At 41.7% G+C, this 17,250-nt stretch overlaps 1 protein-coding gene across 1 annotated transcript in view; it reads left to right on the top strand.

Moving 5' to 3' along the window:
* The window catches only part of LOC124788594 (26S proteasome non-ATPase regulatory subunit 2-like), a 205,575-nt gene that overhangs the window by 80,120 nt on the left and 108,205 nt on the right, over nt 1–17,250 (top strand). The window contains exon 10 of the mRNA XM_047255864.1: nt 2,430–2,634. Coding sequence (XP_047111820.1) covers nt 2,430–2,634 — 205 coding nt within the window. The remainder of the gene's footprint in view (nt 1–2,429; nt 2,635–17,250) is intronic.

The raw sequence follows: 17,250 nt of genomic DNA, 5'->3' as shown, positions 1-17,250 counted from the left end.
TGACAAATGAGCTTACAAGTCTCACAGTCGAAAATTTCTCTGCTTGCTTCCAAAACCTCCAGAAAAGTTGACAACTGTGTATATGTAGCCAAGGGGACTACTTCAATAGGAGCTGGGATCTTTACTTGGTAAGTGCAATTTTATATTTTTAAAAGAACCTATTTTGCAACTTTTTTGTCAAAGGGAGTACTTCACATACTTACTCATTCTTAATGTATGTTATTGAGTGACTCCTTGCTTTTCTTCCCAACTGTCACATTAATAACTTCTCACATGGTCTTAGATTCGTTCCTAGAGTTGACTGTAAGCTGTCAGTCATCAGATAATGTATTGTCTGTATTTCTGCTATACAAAAGCAATTTTTTTTTTGCATTGGTACATTGCAGATGTAAACGAGATTGGAAGTGCTACATCATCAGAGTATTGGAGAGTATTCATCAATTCACCTGCCCTACTGTCAACATTACAAGCACTACAAATACCTGTCTTGTGAGATTCATGGAGAAAATGTGTGAAAGTTGCTATTTTTTTCATGTTGTACACTATGCTCATTTGCATGTGTGTTGTTATGTTCTTGTCTGTGTTTGGAAAGGTGCTATTTCTTTCTTGCTGCACACTGCTGTTCATTTGCCTACATGTTGGTATGTTTCTGTCTGTGTTCGAAATAGCTATATCCATTGTGAAACAGTTGTGGCTAGATATACCATTGAAAATATTGTTTAATTTCCATGTTAATTGTAATTTGGTATTAATTTTGAAATGCTGTTAAGAGCAGAAAAACTAGTAGCTATTATTCTTGTAAATTTGTAGTTCATGTTTTCCATGTTATAGCATTTTAACACACTCACTAGTTTTTGCCAAGCTGAGGACTCTTTTAAAATATCTGTTTTAAGTTCACCATAAATCAAAATATTTGGGCACTTTCACCTGAAAAGTTGTAGCCCTGTGTCTATTTTTGAAACAAATATTAGTACATGATCAACAGATGATCAGTATTAACATGTAACTAAAAGCTTCATAAACTTCATATTTACTGATACATGTTCAAAATGTTTTTCATGGTTCAGCCATTTGGTTTTATGTGTGGAATTGCACTCTTCATTATCTCCCCTAAGAAATGGACAGTCTCTTTCCTTTTTGTCAGTTCCACTGAAATTATTAACACAGTGGTGACCTGGAAGGTAAAAATAGGCAACTTCATCATCTTTGAACCAGTGATCAGCTACACACAGCAAAGCTACAATTTCTGGGTGGTTTTCTAAGAAAATCAGTGTAGTAATCCGCTGGTTACTACACATACCACCAAACGAACATGAGCTGGTCCAGTGTGGCAAGTGTATTGGGCACCGAAATTCAATCAAGATGCCCGTAAATTCCCAAGGCAGCCATCAGGTTAACCTGGTCACCGAGAACAGTCACCTGGTCTGCCATGGACTCGCAGCACTACTAAAATGACACTTTTCTGGGATAGTGTCTTTATAAGGACAGCAGGGGCCTCTAGTCCCTTGATTGTTACTATATTTGATACATGTACACTGCTTGCATTATGGCCTCATTGAAGTCACTCCACGACCCTCATTACCTGCATTGTGTTCTTGTTGATATCACTACATGATCCAGTAAATTTGTATTTCTTTTACAGCTGTGTGGTTCCTAGTTAGTATATTATGTAGTTCTGCACTTTTGTTTCTTACATTTTTAAAAATTTTGGAAAAAAACACAAAATTCTGATTATTTTGTGTGGGTGCACTGCTTTTAGTTATTATTTCAGCTGCTTGCAATCATTTTTAATGGGAATAGGTGGTTTGTAAATCTTAAATAATTGAAAGAAGGTTTGGTTTGTGTTCTTACTTGTGTTAAATTTGGATTCTTGTTGAGGCAGAATACCAAAAATTCTTAAGGCTTATGAGTTTTTGGCTTCTAATGTTCTTCTGTTAATTTGTATTGCTGTTCCTGCTGACTGCTGAATATCGGGTGTTGATGGAAGTGCCTCTGTTAGTGGTGATATTGCGTCTGCTGTATGTGGTAGTAATGTTTTACTTGGAGATTTCTCTTCTCATTTTTATTACATGTGACTAAAAAGCCATTTGGATGATGAGGATGAATAGTTTCCTTGCCATTCACTTCACTATCCCATGTCACATCTGTTGATTCCTCATTTTTTTTTGTTATTTTTGCTATTAATGTATTTTTTGGTGAATGCAGCTATAATGTATAACAATGACATTTCCAATCTCTGTTGAAAATATCAGCAGTTTGTACTATATCTTTGATTATATAGCTGCAGTAGTCCAAAGCCACATGCCTCTAAACCTATTATCTGATAACTACAACAAATTATGTGCCATGTATGCCACACTTAAGCATAATTTTGTAATACTATAAGCTCTTTTCTGTAGCATGTTTAACAGAAAAAAACTGTGTTACAGTTGGATATTTTAGAACCCAAGACACCAGAAGATGTATACAAAACCTGGCTGGAAAATACTTCATTGACCTTTCCTACTCTTGACTCAGCACGAAATAACCTTGCTTCAAGCATAGTAAATGCTTTTGTCAATGCAGGATTTTGTTCTGACAAGCTCATGACAGCTGATAATGGGAAACACTGGATATACAGAAACAAAGACCGTGGTGAGTTTCTGTCATTTTTTCTATCAGTCCGAATGTTCAAGAAATGATACTATCTTCTAAATGAAACTGCTAGCTGAGATAAAAGTTTCATTAAGTATGTTGGGTATCATCAACCTATCCTGAAATACTGTTTATATTCACAATTATAGTTTATAACAGTAGCCATCATAATATTTTAGATTTAAACACACAATTTATAAACAGTAATATTGTTACCCATTTGAAAATGCATGTTAATAATACTGAACTGAACAGGAACTGTGTAAAACAGAAAATATGAATGTCATCAACTTCGGAGAACTATCTGAATTGACTTTTAACATTTTAATTGCTTGCATTTCGCATATCTATTGCAAATTTGTGCTTGCTCTGTGCTAACAACATATATATATATATATATATATATATATATAAAAACAAAGATGAGGTGACTTACCGAACGAAAGCGCTGGCAGGTCGATAGACACACAAACACAAACATACACACAAAATTCAAGCTTTCGCAACAAACTGTTGCCTCATCAGGAAAGAGGGAAGGAGAGGGGAAGACGAAAGGAAGTGGGTTTTAAGGGAGAGGGTAAGGAGTCATTCCAATCCCGGGAGCGGAAAGACTTACCTTAGGGGGAAAAAAGGACAGGTATGCACTCGCACACACGCACATATCCATCCACACATACAGGCACAAAAACAAAGATGAGGTGACTTACCGAACGAAAGAGCTGGCAGTATGTGTGGATGGATATGTGCGTGTGTGCGAGTGTATACCTGTCCGTTTTTTCCCCCTAAGGTAAGTCTTTCCGCTCCCGGGATTGGAATGACTACTTACCCTCTCCCTTAAAACTCACTTCCTTTCGTCTTCCCCTCTGCATCCCTCTTTCTTGATGAGGCAACAGTTTGTTGCAAAAGCTTGAATTTTGTGTGTATGTTTGTGTTTGTTTGTGTGTCTATCGACCTGCCAGCGCTTTCGTTCGGTAAGTCACCTCATCTTTGTTTTTTTAATATATATATATATATATATATATATATATATAATAGAGGGGAACATTCCACGTAGGAATAATATATCTAAAAACAAAGATGATGTGACTTACCAAATGAAAGTGCTGGCAGGTCGACAGACACACAAACAAACACAAACATACACACAAAATTCAAGCTTTCGCAACAAACTGTTGCCTCATCAGGAAAGAGGGAAGGAGAGGGAAAGACGAAAGGATGTGGGTTTTAAGGGAGAGGGTAAGGAGTCATTCCAATCCCGGGAGCGGAAAGACTTACCTTAGGGGGAAAAACGGACGGGTATACACTCGCACACACACACACACACACATATCCATCCACACATATACAGACACAAGCAGACATATTTAAAGACAAAGAGTTTGGGCAGAGATGTCAGTCGAAGCAGAAGTGCAGAGGCAAAGATGTTGTTGAATGACAGGTGAGGTATGAGTGGCAGCAACTTGAAATTAGCGGAGATTGAGGCCTGGTGGATAACGGGAAGAGAGGATATATTGAAGAGCAAGTTCCCATCTCCAGAGTTCGGATAGGTTGGTGTTAGTGGGAAGTATCCAGATAACCCGGACGGTGTAACACTGTGCCAAGATGTGCTGGCCGTGCACCAAGGCATGTTTAGCCACAGGGTGATCCTCATTACCAACAAACACTGTCTGCCTGTGTCCATTCATGCGAATGGACAGCTTGTTGCTGGTCATTCCCACATAGAATGCGTCACAGTGTAGGCAGGTCAGATGGTAGATCACGTGGGTGCTTTCACACGTGACTCTGCCTTTGATCGTGTACACCTTCCGGGTTACAGGACTGGAGTAGGTGGTGGTGGGAGGGTGCATGGGACAGGTTTTACACCGGGGGCGGTTACAAGGGTAGGAGCCAGAGGGTAGGGAAGGTGGTTTGGGGATTTCATAGGGATGAACTAAGAGGTTACGAAGGTTAGGTGGATGGCGGAAAGACACTCTTGGTGGAGTGGGGAGGATTTCATGAAGGATGGATCTCATTTCAGGGCAGGATTTGAGGAAGTCGTATCCCTGCTGGAGAGCCACATTCAGAATCTGATCCAGTCCCGGAAAGTATCCTGTCACAAGTGGGGCACTTTTGTGGTTCTTCTGTGGGAGGTTCTCTGTTTGAGAGGATGAGGAAGTGGCTCTGGTTATTTGCTTCTGTACCAGGTCAGGAGGGTAGTTGCGGGATGCAAAAGCTGTTGTCAGGTTGTTGGTGTAATGCTTCAGGGATTCCGGACTGGAGCAGATTCGTTTGCCACGAAGACCTAGGCTTTAGGGAAGGGACCTTTTGATGTGGAATGGGTGGCAGCTGTCGTAATGGAGATACTGTTGCTTGTTGGTGGGTTTGATGTGGACGGACGTGTGAAGCTGGCCATTGGACAGGTGGAGGTCAACATCAAGGAAAGTGGCATGGGATTTGGAGTAGGACCAGGTGAATCTGATGGAACCAAAGGAGTTGAGGTTGGAGAGGAAGTTCTGGAGTTCTTCTTCACTGTGAGTCCAGATCATGAAGATGTCATCAATAAACTTTGGGTTGGCAGGCCTGGGTAACCAAGAAGGCTTCCTCTAAGCGACCCGTGAATAGGTTGGCGTACGAAGGGGCCATCCTGGTACCCATGGCTGTTCCCTTTAATTGTTGGTATGTCTGGCCTTCAAAAGTGAAGAAGTTGTGGGTCAGGATGAAGCTGGCTAAGGTAATGAGGAAAGAGGTTTTAGGTAGGGTGGCAGGTGATTGGCGTGAAAGAAAGTGCTCCATCGCAGCGATGCCCTGAACGTGCGGGATATTTGTGTATAAGAAAGTGGCATCAATGGTTACAAGGATGGTTTCTGGGGGTAACAGATTGGGTAAGGATTCCAGGCGTTCGAGAAAGTGGTTGGTGTCTTTGATGAAGGATGGGAGACTGCACGTAATGGGTTGAAGGTGTTGATCTACGTAGGCAGAGATACGTTCTGTGGGGGCTTGGTAACCAGCTACAATGGGCCGGGCGGGATGATTGGGTTTGTGAATTTTAGGAAGAAGGTCGAAGGTAGGGGTGCAGGGTGTCGGTGGGGTCAGGAGGTTGATGGAGTCAGGTGAAAGGTTTTGTAGGGGGCCTAAGGTTCTGAGGATTCCTTGAAGCTCCGCCTGGACATCAGGAATGGGATTACCTTGGCAAACTTTGTATGTGGTGTTGTCTGAAAGCTGACGCAGTCCCTCAGCCACATACTCCCGACAATCAAGTGCCACGGTCGTGGAACCCTTGTCCGCCGGAAGACTGACGATGGACCAGTCAGCCTTCAGATCACGGATAGCCTGGGCTTCAGCAATGGTGATGTTGGGAGTAGGATTGAGGTTTTTTAAGAAGGATTGAGAAGCAAGGCTGGAAGTCAGAAATTCCTGGAAGGTTTGGAGAGGGTGATTTTGAGGAAGAGGAGGTGGGTCCCGCTGTGACGGAGGACGGAACTGTTCCAGGCAGGGTTCAATTTGGACAGTGTCTTGGGGAGTTGGATCATTAGGGGTAGGATTAGGATCATTTTTCTTCGTGGCAAAGTGATACTTCCAGCAGAGAGTATGAGTGTAGGACAGCAAATCTTTGACGAGGGCTGTTTGGTTGAATCTGGGAGTGGGGCTGAAGGTGAGGCCTTTGGATAGGACAGAGGTTTTGGATTGGGAGAGAGGTTTGGAGGAAAGGTTAATTACTGAATTAGGGTGTTGTGGTGCCAGATTGTGTTGATTGAAATTTTGAGGTTTTGGAGGGAGTGGAGCCGGAAGTGGGAGACTGAGTAGATGGGAGAGACTGGGTTTGGGTGCAATGAGAGGTGGTTGAGGTTTACTGGAAAAGTTGTGAAGGATGAGTGAGTTGCCATTCCGGAGGTGGGAAACCAGGAGATTGGATAGTTTTTTGAGGTGAAGAGTGGCATGCTGTTCTAATTTGCGGTTGGCCTGTAGGAGGATGCTCTGAATAGCCAGTGTGGATGTGGAGGAGGAAAGATTGAGGACTTTTATTAAGGATAGGAGTTGACGGGTGTGTTCATTGGCTGAGTTGATGTGTAGGTGAAGGATTAGGTGGGTGAGGGCAAATGATTGTTCAGTTTGGAACTGGTATAGGGACTGATGGAAAGAAGGGTTGCAGCCAGAGATGGGAACTTTAAGTGTGAGGCCTTTGGGGGTTATGCCAAATGTCAGACAAGCCTGGGAAAATAAAATATGCGAGTGTAATCTGGGTAGGGTGAAGGCCAGACATACCAACAATTAAAGGGAACAGCCATGGGTACCAGGATGGCCCCTTCGTACGCCAACCTATTCACGGGTCGCTTAGAGGAAGCCTTCTTGGTTACCCAGGCCTGCCAACCCAAAGTTTATTGATGACATCTTCATGATCTGGACTCACAGTGAAGAAGAACTCCAGAACTTCCTCTTCAACCTCAACTCCTTTGGTTCCATCAGATTCACCTGGTCCTACTCCAAATCCCATGCCACTTTCCTTGATGTTGACCTCCACCTGTCCAATGGCCGGCTTCACATGTCTGTCCACATCAAACCCACCAACAAGCAACAGTACCTCCATTACGACAGCTGCCACCCATTCCACATCAAACGGTCCCTTCCCTACAGCCTAGGTCTTCGTGGCAAACGAATCTGCTCCAGTACGGAATCCCTGAAGCATTACACCAACAAACTGACAACAGCTTTTGCATCCCGCAACTACCCTCCCGACCTGGTACAGAAGCAAATAACCAGAGCCACTTGCTCATCCTCTCAAACCCAGAACCTCCCACAGAAGAACCACAAAAGTGCCCCACTTGTGACAGGATACTTTCCGGGACTGGATCAGATTCTGAATGTTGCTCTCCAGCAGGGATACGACTTCCTCAAATCCCGCCCTGAAATGCGATCCATCCTTCATGAAATCCTCCCCACTCCACCAAGAGTGTCTTTCCGCCGTACACCTAACCTTCGTAACCTCTTAGTTCATCCCTATGAAATCCCCAAACCACCTTCCCTACCCTCTGGCTCTTACCCTTGTAACCGCCCCCGGTGTAAAACCTGTCCCATGCACCCTCCCACCACCACCTACTCCAGTCCTGTAACCCGGAAGGTGTACACGATCAAAGGCAGAGCCACGTGTGAAAGCACCCACGTGATCTACCAACTGACCTGCCTACACTGTGATGCATTCTATGTGGGAATGACCAGCAACAAACTGTCCATTCGCGTGAATGGACACAGGCAGACAGTGTTTGTTGGTAATGAGGATCACCCTGTGGCTAAACATGCCTTGGTGCATGGCCAGCACATCTTGGCACAGTGTTACACTGTCCGGGTTATCTGGATACTTCCCACTAACACCAACCTATCCGAACTCCGGAGATGGGAACTTGCTCTACAATATATCCTCTCTTCCCGTTATCCACCAGGCCTCAATCTCCGCTAATTTCAAGTTGCCGCCACTCATACCTCACCTGTCATTCAACAACATCTTTGCCTCTGCACTTCTGCCTCGACTGACATCTCTGCCCAAACTCTTTGTCTTTAAATATGTCTGCTTGTGTCTGTATATGTGTGGATGGATATGTGTGTGTGTGTGTGTGTGCGAGTGTATACCCATCCTTTTTTCCCCCTGAGGTAAGTCTTTCCGCTCCCGGGATTGGAATGACTGCTTACCCTCTCCCTTAAAACCCACATCCTTTCGTCTTTTCCTCTCCTCTCCTCTCTTCTCATTATCCACCAGGCCTCAATCTCCGCTAATTTCAAGTTGCCGCCACTCATACCTCACCTGTCATTCAACAACATCTTTGCCTCTGCACTTCCGCCTCGACTGACATCTCTGCCCAAACTCTTTGACTTTGAATATGTCTGCTTGTGTCTGTATATGTGTGGATGGATATGTGTGTGTGTGTGTGTGAGTGTATACCCATCCTTTTTTCCCCCTAAGGTGAGTCTTTCCGCTCCCCAGATTGGAATGACTCCTTACCCTCTCCCTTAAAACCCACATCCTTTCGTCTTTCCCTCTCCTTCCCTTTTTCCTGACGAAGCAACCGTTGGTTGTGAAAGCTTGAATTTTGTGTGTATGTTTGTGTTTGTTTGTGTGTCTATCGACCTGCCAGTGCTTTATTTTGGTAAGTCACATCATCTTTGTTTTTAGATATATTTTTCCCACGTGGAATGTTTCCCTCTACACACACACACACACACATATATATATATATATATATATATTGTGGCGGCGTTCGTAGCGACAAACAATTCGCTGTAGAAACGGCTTACGAAGTCACCGCCACACTTTTAATAGCGGGCCGACCGGTCCGCTGGAACAGTGAACAGAAAGATGAAAACCCAAACACTCTGATTAAATAAAAGTCAGTACTTATCTTTATTAACGAAGATACAGAAACACAATAGTGAACTCCGTGTCTACAGAGATCTGTCTAGTTCGAGTCGGAGCGGCTAGGTCAGCGTCGGCTGACGACAAACAACAACTCTGCTGTGATGAACACACAACTGACTAGCAAGTACACAATTCGGTGGCGAGTATACAACTGAGCGGCGAATACAGAACTGTCCTAGTGCTCGCGACTCCAGCGCTTAAGAAGCCAGAAGCCAGCGGTGGCGCGCGCAGACTTGCGGCGATTTCCTGTCTCACTGGCGCTGCTTATGCGGACGGCGTCCGGACTTTGATGCTGCCAACATTTTGGCAGCGGGCTCGGGTTGCATTACTGGCTAGGATATAACAATATATATATATATATATGATGTGACTTACCATACTAAAGCGCTGGCAAGTCAACAGAAAAACAAACAAACACATACATACACACAAAATTCAAGCTTTCGCAACAAACTGTTGCCTCATCTTTCCTGATGAGGCAACAGTTTGTTGCAAAAGCTTGAATTTTGTGTGTATGTGTGTGTTTGTTTGTTTTTCTATCGACCTGCCAGCGCTTTCGTATGGTAAGTCACATCATCTTTGTTTTTAATATATATATATATATATATTAAAAAAAAAAGAAAGATGAGGTGACTTACCGAACGAGAGCGCTGGCAGGTCGATAGACACACAAACATACACACAAAATTCAAGCTTTCGCAACAAACTGTTGCCTCATCAGGAAAGAGGGAAGGAGAGGGAAAGACGAAAGGATGTGGGTTTTAAGGGAGAGGGTAAGGAGTCATTCCAATCCCGGGAGCGGAAAGACTCACCTTAGGGGGAAAAAAGGACGGGTATACACTCGCACACACACACACATATCCATCCACACATATACAGACACAAGCAGACATATTCAAAGTCAAAGAGTTTGGGCAGAGATGTCAGTCGAGGCGGAAGTGCAGAGGCAAAGATGTTGTTGAATGACAGGTGAGGTATGAGTGGCGGCAACTTGAAATTAGCGGAGATTGAGGCCTGGTGGATAATGAGAAGAGAGGAGAGGAGAGGGAAAGACGAAAGGATGTGGGTTTTAAGGGAGAGGGTAAGGAGTCATTCCAATCCCGGGAGCGGAAAGACTCACCTTATGGGGAAAAAAGGACGGGTATACACTCGCACACACACACACATATCCATCCACACATATACAGACACAAGCAGACATATTCAAAGTCAAAGAGTTTGGGCAGAGATGTCAGTCGAGGCGGAAGTGCAGAGGCAAAGATGTTGTTGAATGACAGGTGAGGTATGAGTGGCGGCAACTTGAAATTAGCGGAGATTGAGGCCTGGTGGATAATGAGAAGAGAGGAGAGGAGAGGGAAAGACGAAAGGATGTGGGTTTTAAGGGAGAGGGTAAGGAGTCATTCCAATCCCAGGAGCGGAAAGACTTACCGTAGGGGGAAAAAAGGACGGTTATACACTCGCACACACACACCCACACACACACACACATCCATCCACACATATACAGACACAAGCAGACATATTCAAAGGCAAAGAGTTTGGGCCATGTGGAGAAAACATTTATCAGTGTCAGACTTTCACTGACCATCATTCGTGGGATTCTTGACAAACATTATAAGGAAAAAAACAAAATCAAAAGATCACAGACTAGAATAGGAAAATCTCTTGTGACTGTGATGAAGGCACTTCCCAAGCGTTGTTGAGTCATCTCAAAAAGGCTGAGTCATCTGAATAAGGAAGCCACTTAGTGGCAATACGTGTCACTTGCAGAAATAAAAATAAGCAGGAAATGCAATATTGTGATACAGGTCATCTGGAGAGCCCAGACTAACCTATGGTTCCTGTAAACAGGGCAGGGGGATGCTGTTTCATTAGTTGTAGGGATGTCAGTGTGGATGATTTACTGATTTGGCCCTGTGACATTGACCAATATGGCATTTCTTACATTGGTACTACAAGTGGCTGAAAGCAGTGGGAAACTGCAGCTGTTATTTTTCCTGAGGGCTTGCAGCTCTACTGTGCAGCTTAATGATAGTGGCACCATTTGACCCCCTGAGTAAAGTATTCTAGATGTTAAATGGTTTCCCATTCAGATCTCATGGTGGGGACTTGTCAGGAAGATGTCATTATTAGACAAAATGAAACTAGCATTGTACAGGTTGGAGCATGAAATGTTCAATCCCTTAATTGGGTAGATACATCAGAGAATTTAAGAAGGGAAATGGATAGGTTGAGGTTAGATACAGCAGAAAGTAGCATGGCCAGAAGGACAGGATTTGTTGTCAGGACAGCACAGTATTGTCAAAACAAAATCAAATAGAGGTGATGCAGCAAATTGGAATTAACAGCATAGTAAATGGCTTATTGTAGCCAAGATAGATACAATGTCAGAATCCAACACAGTAGTACAAATTTATAATCAGCCTAGCTTTGCAGAAGATGAATAGATTGAAAGAATGTATGATGGAATAAAGGAAATTATTTAAGTAGTTAAGGGAGATGTAAAGTTAATTGTGGATGTTGACTGGAATTTACTAGTAGGAAAAGAAAGAGATGGAAAATTGTAGGAGAAAATTAACAGAGGGAAAGGAATGAAAGAGGAAGCCACCTGTTAGTGTTTTGTGCAAAGCGTAATTTAATCTTTGCTAACACTTGTTTCAAGTACCATGGAAGAGGTTTGTATACAGGGTGTTCATTTTAAATAAAGACATTGAAATATTTTGAAAACTACACATGAGATCAAGAAAAGTTATAATTCCAATTTTTTTGTCTCAGAGGGGCCATCCAATGATACATTTGATTCTTAAGCCACCCCAGACGTGGGCAACTTTGAAATCTTCAATGGGAACTCCAATTTTTTATTGCAGATTACAACTCAATGACAAAATCTATAGACATTTTGTCTGAAGCATTTTCTATGTTTTGCCACAGATGACACTGTAATCAGAGGAATAGAAATGGGTACATAATCATAATTTACAACATGCTACTCAGTGGCCCACAAATATCCAGTGGCACATGGTACTCCACCTCCACGCTGTGAGGGTAGGACAGGCCAGTATTTCATAACTTCTAACTGGAAACCCCATTCACATACTGAACAGGGGACTACTCGATGTGCCACTGTAGCCATGGCTTGAGGCAAACACTACTCTACTTTTCCGATTAGAGTAAATGTTAGGACGTAGTACTGCTGACTTCAACTTCCTTAGTGGTCTGCTTTTTAAATGATCATACACAGGACAGAAGCATATCTGTGGGAATATCAGCATGCGCATTTCTGATGCGGTTGATCATGTCTTCATGGCCCATTGGCACTTGATCGTACACCTTATCTTTTAAATATCCCCACAGAAATATATCTGGCAATGTCGAATCTGGTGACCTAGTAGACCAATTAATAGGGCCAACTCTGCCAATCCACTGACCAGTAAACACAGTCGAATACCTCCTGTGCTTCAATTGCATAATGCGCTGGGCAACCATCATGCTGAAGCCACATACGTTGTCGAACGTCCAGGGCAACATCTTGCAGTAGTAACAGTAGTTCCTGTTCCAAAAACGTTAAATATTTGCACCTTTTCAGGTCTTGTCAATAACATATAGACCATTGAGAGTATTCCCCATCATGCCATAACATATGGTGACCAACCAAGGACATTGATGGTCAACTTGCCATAACCATATAGACTCATTGGAAAATAATACCTTGGAAAGAACATCTGGGTCATTTGCCTTTGTTGACATTCCCATTAATAAAACACTACCAAGTTATGGAAATTGGTGCCATGAAGGTCTTGATGCAGTGACATGTAGTATGGATGATACTTATGACAATGCAATATCATAACAGTACTACCTACGGACATACCAGAATCGCAGTGTAAGTGCTAGATGCTTATCTGTGGGCTGTGGTGCACTGTCACTTGTACAGCTATTTCATTAACTTCTTCTGTGACATATTTTCTTGATTTCCTTTTGCCTGTCTGTATGCTGCCATTAGACATAAAGGTGTCCACAACCTTGTAAAGAATGAACAAGGGCAAGCTTTCTCTGGAAAACATTCAGCATACAAGGAAACAGCAGCCACAGCATTCCACCTACATTCTCTCTAAATCAGGATCATTTCAATTTTTTTCCTATGGTTGCAACATTTATTGTCCAGTTGCATATCTGTTCTCCAAATGATAGATAGGTGTGCAGGCAATAGACACTGCCCAAGTACTGTAATGTTTAGAGATGCTATCTGTTCCATGTCTGCTTGATAAGTGAGCTCCAGCCACTTTTACTGCCTGTTATGATACATTGTAGCTTGCTACATGGCCACAGTGTTGCATCAAGTAGTCCCTTGTTCAATATGCCAGAGGAATACAACATTGCAAATTGGGTTTCCAATTAGAAGCTATGAACTACTGGCATGTCCTACCCTTGCAGCATAGAGGTGGGGTCCCACATGCCATTTGATGTTCAAGGACCTTTGAGTAGCATATCATATATTACAACTGTATGCCCATTTGTGTTCCTTCGATTACAGTAAAGAAAATGTTTAAGTCAAAACAAATGTAGACTTCGCCATAGAATTGATATCTGCAATAAAAAATGTGGATTCCCTTTGAAGATTTCAAAGCTGCCCCCGCCACCCATTCCCCCCTCCCCCATCTCCCTGCCCCCCCCCCCCTGTCACCATCACCCACACATGGCATGAGATGGAGTTTTGATTGTGGTATTTTGATGTCCCCCTCTGAGACAAACAAATTGGAATTGTAACTTCCTTTTTTTACACATTAAAATGAATGCCCTGTATACAGAAAAGTCCTGAAGATACTGGAAGGTTTCATATTGATTAGATAATGATAAGACAGATATTTTGAAACCACATTTTAAATTTTAAGGCCATGTGACTGTTATTAGTGATCTGTAAGCATTGGTTGTAATTCTTATAGATAAAAAGACAGGGCCTAGTAGAAATCTTTGGATAACACAGGAGATATTGTATTTAATTAATTAAAGGAGAAAATATAAAAAAGTAGCGAATATAGTTGGTGTCAGAGAACAGAGAATTCAGAAAAAAATTAGACTGAAACAAAATGCAAAAGGATAAACAGGAATGCCTAGAAGACAAATGCAAGGCTGTAGAAATATGCATTATAAGGGGAAAGATAGATGCCACCTATAGGAAAGTTTAAGAGAAATTATTAGAAAAAAGAAGCAGCTGTATGAGAATTAAGAGCTCAGCTGACAAGCCTATACTAGGCAAAAAAAAGGAAAGCTGAAAGGAATATATAGAGATTATATACATGGAAATAAAATTGAGGACAATATTATAGAAGGAGGGGAGGAAGTGGGTGAAGATGAAGTGGGAGACATGAGAAGAATTTGACAGAGCATAGAATGACCTAACTGGAAACAAGGCTCCTAAAGTAGAAAAAATGCCCTGAGAATTATAGAGGTGCTTGAAGAATCAAGCCATGGCAAAACTGTGCCACCTGGTGTGCAAATCATATCTAATGACCTCATTGTCAATGAGATGTTAAACAATTAACCTACCTTTTTCATGTGTGTGTGTGTGTGTGTGTGTGTGTGTGTGTGTGTGTGTGCAAAATATGAAAGAGGGGCAAAATACTTGTAGAATGTAGTTTTGTAGTTTAGAAGGGATGAGACAGTGTTGTGGCCTATCTGAGTAACTTGTGAAGAAGTCAAAGGATAAATTTGGAAAATGAATTAAACTTTAGGCAGAAGAAAAAAAAATTGCAGTGCACCAGTGACATTGTAAGTCTGCCAAAAATGGCAAAGGACTTTGAGGAACAGTTGAACATCAATAAAAGTAAAACAAGACCAGTGTAATGTAGTGAAAATAAATTACATGATGCTGAAAGAATTAGATTATTAAATCAGACACTGCAAGTACCATAACAGAAGTAGAGACAGTACAAAATACAGACTGGCAATAGCAAGAAAATTATTTCTTAAAGCAAGGAATTTATTAACATTTAATATAAATTTAAATTATAGAAAGTCTATTCTGATTGTATTTGCCTGGACTGTAGCCTTGTATGGAAGTGAAACTTGGGTGACAAACAGTTCAGACAAGAAGAGACTAGAAGCTTCTGAAATTTGCTGCTATAGAAAAATGGTGAAGATTATTTGGAGGGATCAATTAACAAATGAGGTAATACTGAATCAGACTGAGGAACAAAGAAATACGTGTCACAACTTGGCTAAACGAAAGGATCCTCTGCAGCCTTCCCCATTTTCTCTCTCAAAGCTGTGAATTCATCATCTATCTTATTCCTTTTCCCTATTTCAGTCCAGTGTGGCCTGATTCTCCCTGTGAAATTCTCCGCAACCCCTGCTTAATTTATCAAGCTCCCATCTCCTTAAATTTCTACCTTCTTGCAATTTCTTCAGTTACGTAAAGGATATTAAATGATTAAAATTTCATTGCATCCAGAATGGATGGCCATTTTAAACGTCAGTATGTGCACTAATACACTCTTGTATTCACACTTTTCTCCCATCCAAAACCATTATTCATTATCAATGATAAAATTTGCTACAGTTGTAAAAATTATTTGTTTCTAAAAAGGAAAGCACCACCTGGTTTCAGTATATATGTTCCATCTTCAGGTTCTTATTAAAGTGCAAGTCCACAAAGGATGCATAACTAAGGTTAAAATATGTTAAAATAGAGAATAGCTGGTACATGAAATACAAGAAAACATCCTCTTCAGTCCTAGGTCAGCAAACACAGGGATGCACTATCTCAACATACTTTAATCTATTTTAACCTTAGTTATGCATCATTTATGGACTTGCATTTTAATATGCACCTGAAGATGGGGCATATGTCCTGAAACTGGACAGTGCTTTCCTTTTTAGAAATAAATAATTTTTACAACTGTACCGGATACTGAATATCATGTTGAGGATTTTTGTGCCAAGTCTGTAGCACATGTTGTGTCAGTTCAAAAAGGTTGCTGACTGTAGGCTGACATCTCAGACAAGCTCTGTGGGTAACAAATCAGAAGACTGAACATGCAGTCAAGGATCTGTACATTCATCAAGTTGTTTATGATGTCAACTTCAGTAGATAATCTTGCTTTAGCCTGCCATTTGGTAACCTGGTCATGAAGGGTATGAAAAAAGAATCTATGATTCTTGTCACATATAGTAAGTAAAAGGTAGGAATTTAAGGAGATGGGACCTGGATAAACTGACTAAACCAGAGGTTATACAGAGTTTCAGGGAGAGCATAACGGAACAATTGACAGGAATGGGGGAAAGAAATACAGTAGAAGAAGAATGGGTAGCTTTGAGGGATGAAATAGTGAAGGCAGCAGAGGATCAAGTAGGTAAAAAGACAAGGGCTAGTAGAACTCCTTGGGTAACAGAAGAAATATTGAATTTAATTGATGAAAGGAGAAAATATAAAAATGCAGTAAATGAAGCAGGTAAAAAGGAATACAAACGTCTCAAAAATGAGATTGATAGGAAGTGCAAAATGGCTAAGCAGCGATGACTAGAGGACAAATGTAAGGATGTAGAGGCTTGTCTCACTAGGGGTAAGATAGATACTGCCTACAGGAAAATTAAAGAGACCTTTGGAGAAAAGAGGACCACTTGTATGAATATCAAGAACTCAGATGAAAACCCAGTTCTAAGCAAAGAAGGGAAAGCAGAAAGGTGGAAGGAGTATATAGAGGGTCTATACAAAGGCGATGTACTTGAGGACAATATTATGGAAATGGAAGAGGATGTATATGAAGATGAAATGGGAGATATGATACTGCATGAAGAGTTTGACAGAGCACTGAAAGACGTGAATCAAAACAAGGCCCCGGGAGTAGACAGTATTCCATTAGAACTACTGACGGCCTTGGGAGAGCCAGTCCTGTCGAAACTCTACCATATGGTGAGCAAGATGTACGAGACAGGTGAAATACCCTCAGGCTTCAAGAAGAATATAATAATTCCAATACCAAAGAAAGCAGGTGTTGACAGATGTGAAAATTACCGAACAATCAGTTTAATAAGCCACAGCTGCAAAATACTAACGCGAATTCTTTACAGACAAATGGAAAAACTAGTAGAAACTGACCTCGGGGAAGATCAGTTTGGATTGTGTAGAACACGTGAGCCAATACTGACCCTACGACTTATCTTAGAAGCTAATTAAGGAAAGGCAAACCTATATTTCTAGCATTTGTAGACTTAGAGAAAATGTTTGACAA

The sequence above is a fragment of the Schistocerca piceifrons genome, chromosome 3 (assembly GCF_021461385.2).
Source record: "Schistocerca piceifrons isolate TAMUIC-IGC-003096 chromosome 3, iqSchPice1.1, whole genome shotgun sequence".
Lineage (NCBI taxonomy): Eukaryota > Metazoa > Arthropoda > Insecta > Orthoptera > Acrididae > Schistocerca > Schistocerca piceifrons.
The sequence above is the reverse complement of the archived record's forward strand: the minus strand, read 5'-3'. Positions and strand labels throughout refer to the sequence as shown.